The 13,904-nt window shown below is 43.7% G+C and overlaps 2 protein-coding genes across 3 annotated transcripts; one reads left to right on the top strand and one right to left on the bottom strand.

The window, feature by feature from the left end:
* Positions 1-589: 589 nt before the first annotated feature.
* Positions 590-10,563, top strand: ube2e1 (ubiquitin-conjugating enzyme E2E 1). 2 transcript variants are annotated; one of them, XM_029167508.3, is made up of 6 exons: positions 590-733; positions 1,771-1,959; positions 2,052-2,102; positions 9,160-9,292; positions 9,417-9,564; positions 9,989-10,563. In XM_029167508.3, exons 1-6 carry the CDS (start codon positions 636-638, stop codon positions 10,084-10,086), a joined length of 717 nt encoding a protein of 238 aa, XP_029023341.1. In that variant the 5' UTR covers positions 590-635; the 3' UTR covers positions 10,087-10,563. The 2 variants fall into 2 exon arrangements, with proteins under 2 accessions (XP_029023341.1, XP_029023342.1); XM_029167509.2 differs by lacking the exon at positions 590-733 and adding an exon at positions 752-1,591.
* Positions 10,564-10,642: 79 nt separating this feature from the next.
* On the bottom strand, positions 10,643-13,897 carry nkiras1 (NFKB inhibitor interacting Ras-like 1). Its single transcript, XM_029167512.3, has 4 exons — positions 13,738-13,897; positions 13,416-13,516; positions 12,470-12,711; positions 10,643-12,367 (listed from the first exon to the last, which is right to left on the bottom strand). Exons 2-4 carry the CDS (start codon positions 13,507-13,509, stop codon positions 12,125-12,127), a joined length of 579 nt encoding a protein of 192 aa, XP_029023345.1. The 5' UTR covers positions 13,510-13,516; positions 13,738-13,897; the 3' UTR covers positions 10,643-12,124.
* Positions 13,898-13,904: the final 7 nt, after the last annotated feature.

Raw genomic sequence — 13,904 nt, 5'->3', positions numbered from 1 at the left:
TGTGATGGGCTGGTGACCTGTCCAGGGGGGATCCTGCCTCCAGCCTGACCGCTGGGATAGGCTCCAGCATGCTGAAGGGAAATTAATTCTCCATTACACATATTCGAAAATGCCTTGTTTTAGCTTTGTATGTGTATGATAGAACTGTTTGATTACTATCGCATGTTGACACAGACGCGGTGGTGTAAATGATAACGTCAGGACATCGGTTTACTGCTGGACCAACACTTCCGGTGAGAAGAAGCACGCATCGAGTCAAAAAGCCGAGTCAAAAGTGCTCATGACACTGCCGGAAGACAACCGATCAAACCCTACAAAATAAAGGCGCCAAGCGTCATCTCAACTTCAACTTTTAAAGACGTTTAAAGAAACAAGACGCTCATAAAAGCGTCCAATAATTTCACTTTTACACCTGTTACAATGCAGACATATAGTTGTTTACCTGTGTTCAGGTCTTGTTTTTTTTGTTGTAATATTTTTTACTTATATTATTAATTGTCTTATATAATGGCTGTAATAATGTTTTATTCGTCCATATGGTATTTGTTGCTGCTGTAGCTGTTCAGGGTGTCTTAATGTCAATTACTGTTTGATGTCACTTGCCACATTGGTTTGCCTTTACTCTAGTAGTTAAGATGTTGACCGGAAGTTTAGCTTGTGTCCATTGTAGGCGCTTTGACACTGCTGCGTCCAGGCGGCGGAGGCACGCACACACACACATACACAAAGAAAGGTATCAAATGCCAAATGTTTGTTGTAGCGCGCAACGCGTCTGTTCGGTTTTCTGTCATTTGTGTCGTTTAGAGTGTGTTGGGGCTGCGAACGTGTCACGGCGCCGCCATGCCAGGGGGATTTAGGAGTCGGTCCATCCTGTGACTGGCTGCGCTGAGATCAGCTGCATATCGACGGATGCAGCCTCAAAAACGCGAAGAAGCCCTTTAGACGAGCGGCGCGTTGTTGTGTTTGCTGCGCGCGGTTAAACGCGTCGGGAAACACCTTGACAGCGCCGCGGCTCGCCGCCGACTTCTTCGGGCGAAACTTTCATCCGCCAGGAAATTGTTGAAAGCGCCGTGTCAGGGTTCGGGTTCGCCGCCGACTGCGACATCGACCCGTCGACGCGTTGCTGCGTTTCCACTCTTGACCCGGTCCGCTCGGTCCGGACCGGGCCGACACATCTGCTGCGTGCGCTCGCCCGCTGGTTCCGCGGCAGCGGACCGAACTAGGCCCGTAGCCGAAGTGTTTCCACCAGATGATTTCCTTTGTCGCAGCCCGGGCCAAGCTAAAAATAACGCCCGGCCGCGAACGTTAGCTGAGGTCAGAATTCAGCGTTATGAAAGAGGCGAGCGCTCCTCGGAACAGCGCGACGAGTTCACGTCCAACAGCCGCTCGCTGGACATTCGAGGTGATGGCACCGGTGAACCCGGGTCAACGCGTGGACCGGGCCTGGCAGGAAAACCGGCGGAAGGAGGCGTTCGTGGAGCCGGGCTGCGCCGTGGGACCGGAGTTCCGCTCCATAGGCTGCGTGGACATCGTTTTGTGCATCGAAAACCTGCAACAAAATGTTCCATTCGGGGTTAAGAGGTCACCGGCTGTAGGTTTGAATTGAAACATGACGTGTAGCAGGTGGACTGAAGCTGAGAGACGTGTTAAGTGATAGCTTATTTTCTGGTTGATAGTGCAGATGGATGTGGTTATAGTTCGGTCCTGTAGGTAAATGTGAATCCGAGGTAAAGTAGCGTGTTCTTCCCGTGTCTTCTGTTTACTCCCGAGGCTCGGTATGTCGGATGAAGATTCCCGTGCCAGCACCAGCTCTTCCTGCTCTTCATCCTCGTCCCATCAGCAGCAGCAGCAGCAGCAGCAGCAGCAGCAGCAACAACAGGAGGCAAACCCCTCGAAGAAACGAGACAGCAAAGCCAGCATGAGCAAGACCTCCAAACTCCTGTCCACCAGCGCCAAAAGGTGCGTGTGTGTGTGTGTGTGTGTGGGGGTGAAATGTAAAAGGCCTTTTCAAAGTGCAGCTTTTGACTAATGCCTCTTCATCCCTCTTATAGAATCCAGAAAGAGCTTGCTGACATCACACTGGACCCACCACCAAACTGCAGGTAGGGGAACATGTGGGCTGTCAGTCTCTAAATTGTCTGCTTCATTAAACCACAGCTAAATGTGTAGTTTTCCAGTTTGTCGCTCACAATTCGCTGACATCATAGTAGGTGTGTGTTTGCTTTTCAGAGCAGCATCTAGCTGTAATCTAGCACTGAACCACATCCTGTCTGGAATTTATACTAAACTGGTGTCAACGTTGTGTTCTCCTTAAGCAGATATCAATAAATAGATACGTACATACGACAGCTGCTCACACCCTGTCGGTGATTAGTGTGTTCTGCCTTTGTGGATGAACATAAAACATGTAGATTATTTCCCTGACACATCACAGATGCGGGTGTTTGCTCTTCATGGGATGTGAAGCTGTTGTTGGCCGCGCTAATATTCACAGTAGCTGAAGCAGCTGAGGAGCAGATCTGTCACTTGTGATGTGATTGTTGGGGCTGCTATCAGTGTTGGTGGGTAGAACTATGTATAACCATAACCAGGCAGCTTTCATCATCTTTTGTATCGTTTTAGGGGAAGTCTTTACTTTATGGAGCAGATTTCCTGACCGGTCCAGTTTGGTGAACAGCTAGTTACCTATAGTAGCAAATTAATTTCTCTCAGTCAGGTCCAATGAGGCCCATGGCCCACTCTGCCGATAAGTGCTGATGAGTTGAACACCTCACACCCACTCACCTTAAAGCTCACACAGGTGGTGGCCTGTGTAAACTGGACTTGTTGCATTCAGTTCTTCCATCAGCTGTTGTTGTTGTCTCATTCTTTAGCTGATTGTGATTTTACTTTCATATTTCCTACGTTGGTCCTGTACGTATGAATCCATATTCACCTGTTGCACGTAGTGGCTGCAGATTATCTATCGACCCAGTGGGGAAAATGATGCTCTACTAAATCTTTTCACTGACTATTTGTGTACATTGTGTACACAGCATGAGTTATTATTTGTCTTTTTTTTTCTTGCCCTTCTTTAAAAACTAGTCGGGCAGGTTCATGTCATGAAGATTTATCAGCATGAGCTGCCAGACTCCTTCGGTTCCTTAGCAGGCTGTAAACTGCAGAGTTGTTTTGCAGCTTTCAGAGACACAGACATGAAACTTGTGAGCATCACACATCCCTGTTTGTTATACTTACTGTACATAAGATGAGATGAAGTGAGATGACTTGTCACTGAAGCAGCTGTTGCAATTTCTTCGTTGCACACTCTGACGACATTACAGTCGTAGAGTCACGAGTCTAAGAAACACGGCCGGAGGGAGGAAACCAGACTCAGGAAGCCTCTGTGATGCCTTTCCTGACACTTGTGGCATCAGGAGGCGATGACTGGCCTGGTGTCGTTTGCTCCAACGTGACTGCGGGATGTGTCCGAACTGCAGGTCACAATGTCTAGACTTTAAAGCTGATTGCATGGCAGAGGGCTCAGAAAGTGCAGGTTGCATAGGCCAGAGCCGAAACACGTATTTAGATGATTAAGTGTGGCCACGGCGGAGCCTTGGGCTTCATGGCTAGCTGCGTCACTCCATACTGTTCTGCGGTAACACGGATTAACGCCTTAGACTGAGGCCTGCTGGAAGCTGGGACGGATTAGTGGGAAAACCATTTGATGAACACAGAAATTTTGACATAAGACCTTGTGCTGAATCTCTAAATCTTTTAGGAGAGAACCAGTTTAATGTCATTCTATATTCAGATTTGATAGAAGTTTACTGTTACTGCTGTTGGCTTTAGTCCAAAAAGCAGTTCAGATGGGTCCATCATCAACTTTTGTAGAGTTTTACCTGAGAACCAGAATCACCTGCTACACACTCCAGGGAGCTGGTGATTCTGGAACCGGTTCACTGTTGCCTCTAATGAATCCAGTGACACTTGTAATGGCTAAATGGGGGTTTAACCCATAGTTGAGTTTCTCTGGGAGCTCCTGAAGCGTTTTTCTCCCTCTCTCAGCTCCAAACAATGCTAATTATTTCTGGGGCACCTGAACGTTTGTGCACTTCCACCTTGCTTGTTTGTGTAATTGCTTATTTAGCAAATACAAGTCGTGGAGCTGAGACTTGGAGGCTGCACCTGCAGGATGGACTTGGGTCCGATTCCTGGCTCGTCCTGGTTCCTCTCGGTGAGGTTTGGATCATCTTTGCGGTCTCTCCAGTTTCCTCCCAAGTCGCCTGTAGGTGTTTGTGAATGTTTGTGGCTGTGATGGACTGGCCACATGGGCCTGGCTCCTTTTTAGGAGGAAAGAGGGCATTGTTTTCATATTAGGTGAGGAGCCTTTATTTAACCATCTGACAAAGTGAGGATGTTGTTTCCTTCTGCTTCATTTAGTTTGAATCTGCTCATCAAGGTGTGAATGGAGCAAATTCTGCTTAATGGATCACACGTCCATGAGTCAGTCGGGTTTTTGTCTAGTTGCTCTCGCGCTCCTCACTCCTTAAAATGGACACTAACTGATGAACAGAAGACCTGTGCTGTGTAGTGAAATTGTTTCATAAGCACTGGAAGTCTTTCATCTGTTGTTCATCAAAATCAAATTAGGCTGCTCTCTTTTCTACTGAGATGTGAAGTAGAGACATCACAGGCCTGCGTCCCCCCTTCACCTTGTTTAATTCCCTTTTCTCCACCATTCATTTAATTTGTTGCTTACTTATTTCTCAGTCTTTCTCTCTGCTTTGTCTAATCTCCTCTGTTCGTCAACCAGATATGTTGTGAACATTTTGCCCTTGGGTGTCAGATTCCTCACATTCCAGGGTTTTTTGCCTGTGACAGTGATAGAAGCTGTATGTAGTGTAATTAAAGCTAAGAGACAAATAAATATGATCTTCTAGATGCTTTCAATTTAACATTTTGGACAGCACTTAATCATTATTTATTTCTGGGGCCTTTTGGATTCTCCTCATCATCGAGCTAAAAGAACAGAGTGTCTGTGTTGAGCTAAAGCGATCTGAGCCGCATGTGATCTTCCGTTAAGCAGCCGATGTCGGCGACAGTCGAGAGACACACACACGCGCACACACTGCTTAGTGTGTTACAAGCTTGTGTGTTTGAGACTACCGAGGTTTTCTCAACAGCTTCTTCATGTCTATAAAAAGCCTCCTCCCTGGAGAGGAAGTGGCTGGCCTGTACACCGGCGAGAGCGGCTCTGAGTCTGAGCTGTTGCTACAGCACAGATGGAAGTTTGAAAAGGTTTCCCCTCTGCGTGCCAGGCGTCGGCTGGGCAGGGAAGAAGATGCTTTATTTAGTTTTAGCTGCAGATAAGGCTGAGTTTTTGTCTTGTACCGCAGTCTGGGATCTGAGAACAGGCAGTAGTTAAAGAAAATAAAAGATAAATCAGTACATGTTTGTTTGACTGCACTCGTCTGGAAGCTGCTACAGACAGATATACGCCTGTGCATAGCCTAGTTCAGTTTGATAGATTGTTTCATCAGTCAGACATGGTTGTTGCACTCTGACACAGTTGTGGACATTGTGGATCTGCAGAGGAGGAAGGATGAAGGTGACAGTTCCCTCCCATCTACTTGCTTATTTTGTTGACCTTTTTATAAACAATGGAGTCTGTGTAGTGTAGCGTCCTTTCATATTTACCAGTCACTTACTGTGTTCGCCTCTAAATCTGCGCACAGTGTACTAGCTGGTTCACCAGCCCCGCTGCAGCATTTGTGTCCAGTGGACATCTGAGGTTTCCCTCACAGTGTGGCACAGGCCAGGATTAAACAGAACTGCAATCAAATTCAGAATCAGTTGCTGCAATTAAATGGTTATTCTATACGAAGCTTCCACGAATTACTGATGTAGAAGATGAAACCTGATTTGTTTGGTGTTCTATTTTTAGTGAGCCTAATTCTAGCGTCATTGTGGCGCTTTCAGCATCTATAATAACTAGAATAGTGTTGCAATACTACCTAATTGAATTTAAATTCTTCTTGCTTTGTTGTCAGAATAATTTTTCTTTTTTCTTGTTGGACCTGCTGTTTCTGGAGCAGTAAGAATGCTGACGAGGATTTTTACCCTCATAAAACGCATTTAGAGGCTGACTGGCCTTCTATGAAATTGCTAGGGTGGGATGGTCGTGTTATGCTTTCGCAGAGTCTGCTAAGCACTCAAGTTAAGTGGAGTCATTATATTGTCAGGCAGCTAATTATTGCACAGTTTCTCCTTCTCATCACAATACAGGAGGAATTGATCACGAAAAGAACGAGACATAGGGAAACAATCATTTAAAGGTGTAGGACAAGAACGAAGCCGTGCTGAATAAGAAAAGACAATCCATACTCAAATTCCAGACATATAACATCTGCGTGGGTTGATATTAAAAAAATAGATTTGGACTTGAAGAACAGGAAAGCTGTCTGTGTCTTGGCACAGTTTTTACATGTTAAGCAAAATGAGGAAAACGTTTTGAGCTCATATTCTGTAGTTTTATTTAGATTTCTTCATCAGTGGTTTGTTGTTGTTAGCATTTTTAGTGTTGATTGGTGAAAGATATTGTATCTGACTAAATTCCTTTCATGGGGTTAAAAAAGTCAGAGGCTGATGTCTGTGTTTTCCCTGCTCATAATTACAGCAAGAAGAACAATAGCCTGAATGTGTGACTCCTTAGTTTTAATTTACAGGCTCCCAGATTCTTCTTTGTTGTGGTTTGAATCAGTATATGGAGACGAACATCCGTCTGCTGTTGTCCTCTGCTGAGCTGTGGGGCCCTGTGTGCATGTTTGAAAGGTTAAAGGATTAGAAGAAAGGAAAGCTCTCAAATGTCAATGGTTGTCTTGTGGCGTGCGCGCGCGCGTGTATGTGTACACACAGGTTTCAAAAGAATATTAAAGTGAATGACGGGTTTAATAGCTCGGCACATTACAGGCTCGCTGTGCGCTGGCTGGCCTTTGTGTGGCAGAAAGAAGCCCAGACTCCCTGTGGCTCATTGTTGAATGTAGGCGAAAAGGCTCCATCAGGTGGATTCACACAGACATGACACCGTGACTATCATTGCCATTACTGTGGGCGCTGAGGGAGACTTTGTGTTGTGTGACATTTGTTTGTGGTCCTATCCTGGGTCAAGGTTGTAAATAAAGTACATTCCTTTTAATGGATGTTATTTTCACATTTGGTCATGAAGTGAAGCAGCGTTTTGGTCCTATATTGCTGTCAACACTCATAGATCATCAGCGTAGAGGAGAATATTGGCAGATTCATACTTTTGGTGGACCCCTCCTCAGTCTCTGTTAGCAACACGTTTCACACGTGAAGAGGACAACAGGATGGAACAGCAGCAGCAGCAACAACAGAAGCTTGTTTTGTATTTGACTGAGACAACATAATAAAACGTTACGAGGTCAAACTGCATGTGTACCTGCTACAGGAGGATGAAGGTAGCACCAGATCAAGACCGATTAGGGACCTGGCACCTGCAGTAATGTCTTGTATCAGCCCCTGCGTCACACTGATTTCCACTGACCTATGTCACCATCAGGACCGGTCTTTGAGGCATTGCAGGCAGTGATGTTTAAGTACAGAGCAACCATATTATTCTGATTGTCACATGGTGTGACGTAAAGGATCACAAGACAGGAGTGGACCAAATAACAGTCATATCTGCTTTGAATCATGAAATTTCTTTGTTGACAACGTTGAATAATGGTAGAATTACAGTACAGTCCTGTGATTATAAGTAATCACAGCATTATACATGAATATTACAACTGACACATTTTTCTATCCACTTCAAATGTTAACTACTGGTTGAAACAGGTTTTGTAATATTGAGCTGTTAAACCTAATAATTATTTATGTTCAGATGCTAAACAAAAATAACAAATATATTTAACAATGGCATAACAATAGACAGAACTGCAATAAATTAGATGAATGATTAAATTTTATTCAACAAATGACCAATTATAATCATCGACAGTTTATTATTGATTGAATGGTGTAATAATCCATTTAACAGGTTATACTGGTTAGTACTAACTGTTGCAGTATGTTTGTACTCCACAACTACAAAAACATTTGTGTAATAGGAACCAGAAGTAGGAGATGTGTGCTTTGATACAGCTGTAACAGGATTCCTGTGGAGAAATGAAGGATGAGCTGTATAAATGTGGACAGTGTTGTAACTTTATATGACTGTTACATTTAATAGATGCGTCTGTGCACTGGTGCTCATTTCACTTTGATAGCGGCCTGTGATGGATGGATGTGAGGTTCTGGCAGCTGGATTCCTCTGTGCAATTTTTGTGTGCGACTCTTCTCTGTGAGACACTGGCAAGGTGGATCATTGGCTTCAGAGATTACAGTCTGACATGTCCACTCAGAAGACATGACGGCCTCCGCTCTTAGTGAAACAAGACATTTTCCCACACCCATGCTTTAGGAGCCCCGCTTCATTTATAAACGGAGTGAGAACCTGTAAAGAGCTCTGGGTGTTCATCAGGCATCAGCTGGATGAGCTCTAGGGCTGCTCTTTAGCTTCATGTCCACATGTACAGGAGGTTATGTTAAACCTTTGTCCTTTTGTTGTTATGATGACTCGCACTCCCCAAGGCACTATGGTTTTATTGTAACCAGTGGGGTGGACTAAATACGGAGGTGATTTGCAGCAGAAGAGGAGTAGAAAGATGGTAATTATCTAGGAATTGTAGTCATTTGGCTGACACTTTGACACAAACATTCATAAAAAGTATCTACTTTTTGTCTCAAACGTAGGGTCCACAATCTGGGAGGGTGATGTACGACGTGGGTCTCTAGAGATTATGCTACATAATTACTGTATGACTTGAGCTAGAACCTGACGAACATGCAGCAACCCTCAGTATGAGTAAATCACCGAACTGAAAATCTATGAAAATATTATCATGTATCTGTACTGTAGCTGATTTCTGCTTCTTAGGACAATGGAAGCTGTAATAAAGGCAGGTGAAGGTGTCTGTTATAGGGTTTTAAAGGTGTGTTTGTATTTATCCTCAGTTGAATAACTTTTTTTCTGTTTATTTAGTAGTTTCTAGCTGAAGTGTATTCAGCTAGAAACCAGTATTTGATCCACAGCAAATGTTTCCTGTGTACCAACAGTGCAGGTCCTAAAGGAGACAACATCTATGAGTGGAGGTCGACCATCCTGGGCCCCCCAGGCTCCGTGTATGAGGGGGGGGTGTTTTTCCTGGACATTGCCTTCACACCAGACTACCCCTTCAAACCACCGAAGGTGAAGTACTAATTTTAAACAGTTGTTGGCGTCCAAAAAAGTGTAATTTTTATACTGGTCACTAGGGGGCACACTTGCCTTACAGAAAACATGCAGATTTAATTCAGTTTGCTTGTGTTTCCAGGTGACGTTCCGCACGAGGATCTACCACTGCAACATCAACAGTCAGGGAGTGATCTGCCTGGACATTCTGAAGGACAACTGGAGCCCCGCCCTCACCATCTCCAAGGTGCTGCTATCCATCTGCTCCCTGCTCACCGACTGCAACCCAGGTGAATGCTAGATTTAGGACTTAGGGACTTTAAGTTCATAATCTAATCTTGATTTTTATTGGTGATCTACTTATTCTATTTCTTTGCTTTTATTGCATTTCTCTCCTAATTATATTGTCACTTCATCGTCATCACTCAGGAAATTGAGTTTGTGCAACAATAGGCAGTAATAGCATAAATTCTAAATATAAGTTCAATTCAAAAATTCTTATGATTGTTTGTGTGCACATCTGTTTAAAGTATCATTGTATAAACAATTTATGGTAATAAAAGAAACCAGGAAGGAAGCTAATAGGATCACTGAGGTAGATCCTGCCATTAGATGGAGGCGACTCAATATCTTCAGATACCACTACAAGTTTAGTTTGAATGTAAAGGAGCCAAAAGCAGACAAGTCATGGTTTGTCCTGTTTGTGTTTTCCAGCTGACCCTCTGGTTGGAAGCATTGCCACACAGTACACGACAAACAGACCTGAACATGACAGGATAGCCAAACAGTGGACCAAACGCTATGCCACATAATCACCAGAGCAGTCGCTGAGGATACAGTGGTGTGGACTCAACGTGGGAGGGAGAGGGTGGGTCGATGTTGGGGAGGCATGGGATCCCAGTAGAAGCAAGAAGCGCAGGTGTTGCAGTGGGTGGATTTCTGTCAGATACTGAGGTCTTAAGTCCTGATGTTTCTTTGTTTGTTGTATTTAAGTTATCTTCAGCCCACACACGGACCTGGTAATAATACATATTTAGTTTTACAGTATCTCGCTCTTGTTTTTAAGCTTGTGATGGACATTATAACAAAACTGCTAGATGAAACTTGAGGCATGTTTCCCAGTCAGTTATGTCAGTGTGAACAGTGTGACAATTTCCAGTTGGTGTTTGCTCCCCTTCATTATCCTGATCTTTTAACATCTGTTTTACACATTAACAATTGTTGTTATTTCTGTTCTAATAAGAAAAACGCTGTTTCTACCTTTAAACTATTAAACATAACCAACTGAAGCATCTGACTTAGTTTGATCATTTTTAAAACCCTTCAGAAAGAAAATGTCTTTATCACATCAAAATAATTTCCAGAGAATTTAATATTAAGCTGCATTTTATTCAGTGCACCTTTCTATATACAGTGATACAGAGCACAGAATAATTGATGTCAGCATGAATTTGTTCTAGTAGCACATGAAATGTTATTACTCTGAAGCATGGACACAGACAACAGATCACATCTCCATTCTTACAAGTCAGGGAATGTTGTTCATTAAAGTGTCAAAAATAAATTAGTTAAAAAATAAATATTCCTTTCTACTGCTCAAAAGACAAACACACACACACTCAGCTTTCTGAGTTTAACAGGCTAAACCACCCAGAAGTAAAACAAACACCCAAACAAATGCCAAGTAAATAGTACTGTGAATATTATTGCTGCCAGTCCACATTTGAGATGGACCGGAGGAAGGCAAACAGAGTCCTACCACAGGAGGATTAATGCCGCAAACGTCAAGTGGGAAATGAATATAAACCTGTTAGTCATGAGATTTTAATGGATAGATCGACGTGTGGAACGAAGAATTTAAAGGCCAGCGTCAGATTTCTCAAGCACATCTATGTCTGACAAACAGTTTACCACAGACCTGTAATGCGCCCTAAGTCTGATGTATTCACTGCCCTTAAGAGGACAGAGAACTCTAGGCTGTGTGAGCAAAGGAATGTGGCATTAAAAAGGACTTATCTTAGTTTGGAATGACACATTTCAGGTGAAACAACAGTGATTACATAGTTATTTCACAAAACAACTCAAATGTTAAAATCTCTGTTTTATCACACTTCTTTGGTTCTAAAGTGCTTGGCTATGCTACATTTTAAATTTTATATTTTTTGTTATAGGTTTTATAAATAAAAGAACCTGACTGCCTACACACTACAGCGTTCAGCACACTGGTTAGAGACTAAACAAGTACAAGGTCTACAACTTTAACTTATTTGTCCAGAGACACATCTGTAGCTTGGCATAGGTCACATCGGAGTGTAAGCAGAGAGTTGGTGTCAGTACTTCAACTAGTTTAGCATCAAGAGTGAAGGGAAACTGCTACTGCAGTTACAACCACTTTTGTCAAATAAACACACACAGAAGAATTCGGTCCTTAGGGGACGATATAGTACTTTGTTAGCTGCTGTACACCTGCACAATCTAATGTACCTGTTACTAATAGTGAGTTTCTACTGCAGGATAGTATTGAACAACAGACTCCAATTCATCCCTTTTTTTCTGGTTCTGCTTTATAAACAAATTTTAAAACTGGAAGCACCAGTTCCAGGGACAGGCACTGTAGTCATGCAGTACCTCAACAAATCTCTTCATGCTAAGCTGTCAAAAGCACATCCAGGTCCAACTCTAACACACAGACATAGTACTGGCATACCTACGCTTCTGTCACTTTCAAACTGATCACATCCATTTTTTTATAGTCATGTAGCTAACATAAAGGCATATCCATCATATCCTGCCGGTTGTTCTGATAAAAGGAGGAGGAACGCTATTGTTTGAAGAAGGGTGAGTAGAGTTTTACATATCATTGGATGATGTGCCCTTGCTTTTGCGGCCCGGCAGAGGGAAGGAAGACTTGCTCTGGGGCTGGGTGAGGCGGCTGGTGAGCTGGGTGAAGGGTTCGATGAGGGAGTTGCGTTCGGCGACGCTCACCTCCCACAGCTTCACCTTCTCGCCACGCGCCCACTGCTGTGCCGCCTCTTGGTCCACTTGGCGACAATCCCGCAGGTCTGTCTTATTGCCCAGCACTATTACTGCCACCTACAAACACAAACATGTTTTAAACTGTTGAGTCACCAAAATTTAAAAAAAAAATGTAAATTTGTAACTTGACAAAGTTAAAGAACTTTGAAGCTGACACACCTCCTTTTTATCTCTGGATTTATCTATTTCCTTTTTCAGGATATCCACTTTCTTAAAAGACTCCAAGCTGTCAATGCTGTAGACGAGCACAAATCCATCAGCCACCGAGTAGTAGTGCTTGGGAAGATCTTGCCCATCGTTGAGGCCCTTGGTGTCATAGAGCCTTAACTGCTCCTTCACACCACGATCCGTTTCCACTGAGGCCATGTACACGTCCTCCTGTGTTTCACTGGACTCAGAGCCTGGAACAGAGGTGAAGAAGGTGCAAGAGTTTAAGTACTGTTCAGTGTGATGGGGGGATGGGGTGTGGTGTGAAAAAAGGCAAGGAGGCGAGTACAGGCGGGTTGGAGTGGGTGGAGGAAAGTAACAAGAGTGTTGTGTGACAGAAGAGTGTCAGCAAGACTTAAAAAAAACAATAAATAAAATAAAAACAGTGGTGAGACTAGCCCTGCTGTATGGCAGTGAGGAAGAGACAAGAGGCAGAGATGGAGGCAGCAGAGATGAAGATGTTAAGGTTCCCCTTAGGAGTGACGAGGTTGGACAGAATCAGGAACCAGCTCATCAGAGAAACAGCTCACGTTGCCTGTGTTAGCAACAAAGTCAGAGAGGCCAGACTGATATGGTTCAGACATGTGCAGAGGAGGGATAGTGAATATATTGGTAGAAGAATGTTGGAGATGGAGCTGCCAGGCAGGAGGGCAAGAAGACGACCAAGGAGGAGATATATGGATGTGATAACAGAGGGCATGAGGTTGGCTGGTGTGAGTGTAGAAGATGCCCAGGATAGAATGAGATGGAAAAGGATGATTCGCTGTGGCGACCCCTGATGGGAAAAGCCGAAAGAGTAATGACGAGTAAATTCATTTCACGGCTGAATATGCGATCCAGTTCCAAACCTACGCTTGGAATACTGCTTTACTAACATCCTTCCAGGTGCATTTCTTACCTACAGTGTGATTTCCGTACAGCAGCTGTTCCAAAATGGCAGTTTTTCCAACTGCTGCCTGACCACACACCACAACTTTACAGCCTTTCCCCATGTCGAGCCTAACAAACACAAAACATCGTGAGTTAAAGTCTGAAAAAACATTGGATGAGCTATCATCATTTGAATAAGGACAACTCTGTCTCTACAACAAAACAAACGCTGCTTTAGTCGAGCCAGACTAGCTTAGCAGATTGGCCAAAAGGAGTCGTTTTTGCGCCATGTAAAAAATTAACAGCAGCCGATTTCCATGTTTTTTTCTTTTTTCAGATATTTTTCTTACGTGAGTTATACGTGATGAATGTAAATAGTTGTCTGTCAAGCCTGTAACTGGATCTAGCACCATACCGAAGCGTCCTACTGCTAGCACTTTAGGAAGCGTTAGCGTGTCATTGCGCAAGCGTGTAAAGTGAAGCAAAGTAGCGTCGTCTGCTTCTTCTTCGTCTGATT

This window comes from Betta splendens, chromosome 11 (assembly GCF_900634795.4).
Source record: "Betta splendens chromosome 11, fBetSpl5.4, whole genome shotgun sequence".
Lineage (NCBI taxonomy): Eukaryota > Metazoa > Chordata > Actinopteri > Anabantiformes > Osphronemidae > Betta > Betta splendens.
This window is presented reverse-complemented; position numbering and strand designations above follow the sequence as displayed.

Bases quoted from the DNA above. Each gene is read 5' to 3' on its own strand.
- nkiras1 (XM_029167512.3), bottom strand. From the start codon at position 13,509: ATGGGGAAAGGCTGTAAAGTTGTGGTGTGTGGTCAGGCAGCAGTTGGA. The intron at 12,712-13,415 runs GTAAGAAATGCA...CCTCTGTTCCAG, and splicing joins GTACGGAAATCACACTGTAG to GCTCTGAGTCCAGTGAAACA. The intron at 12,368-12,469 runs GTGTGTCAGCTT...TTGTGTTTGTAG, and splicing joins AATCCAGAGATAAAAAGGAG to GTGGCAGTAATAGTGCTGGG.
- ube2e1 (XM_029167508.3), top strand. From the start codon at position 636: ATGTTGACCGGAAGTTTAGCTTGTGTCCATTGTAGGCGCTTTGACACT. The intron at 1,960-2,051 runs GTGCGTGTGTGT...TCCCTCTTATAG, and splicing joins CTGTCCACCAGCGCCAAAAG to AATCCAGAAAGAGCTTGCTG. The intron at 9,565-9,988 runs GTGAATGCTAGA...TGTGTTTTCCAG, and splicing joins GCTCACCGACTGCAACCCAG to CTGACCCTCTGGTTGGAAGC.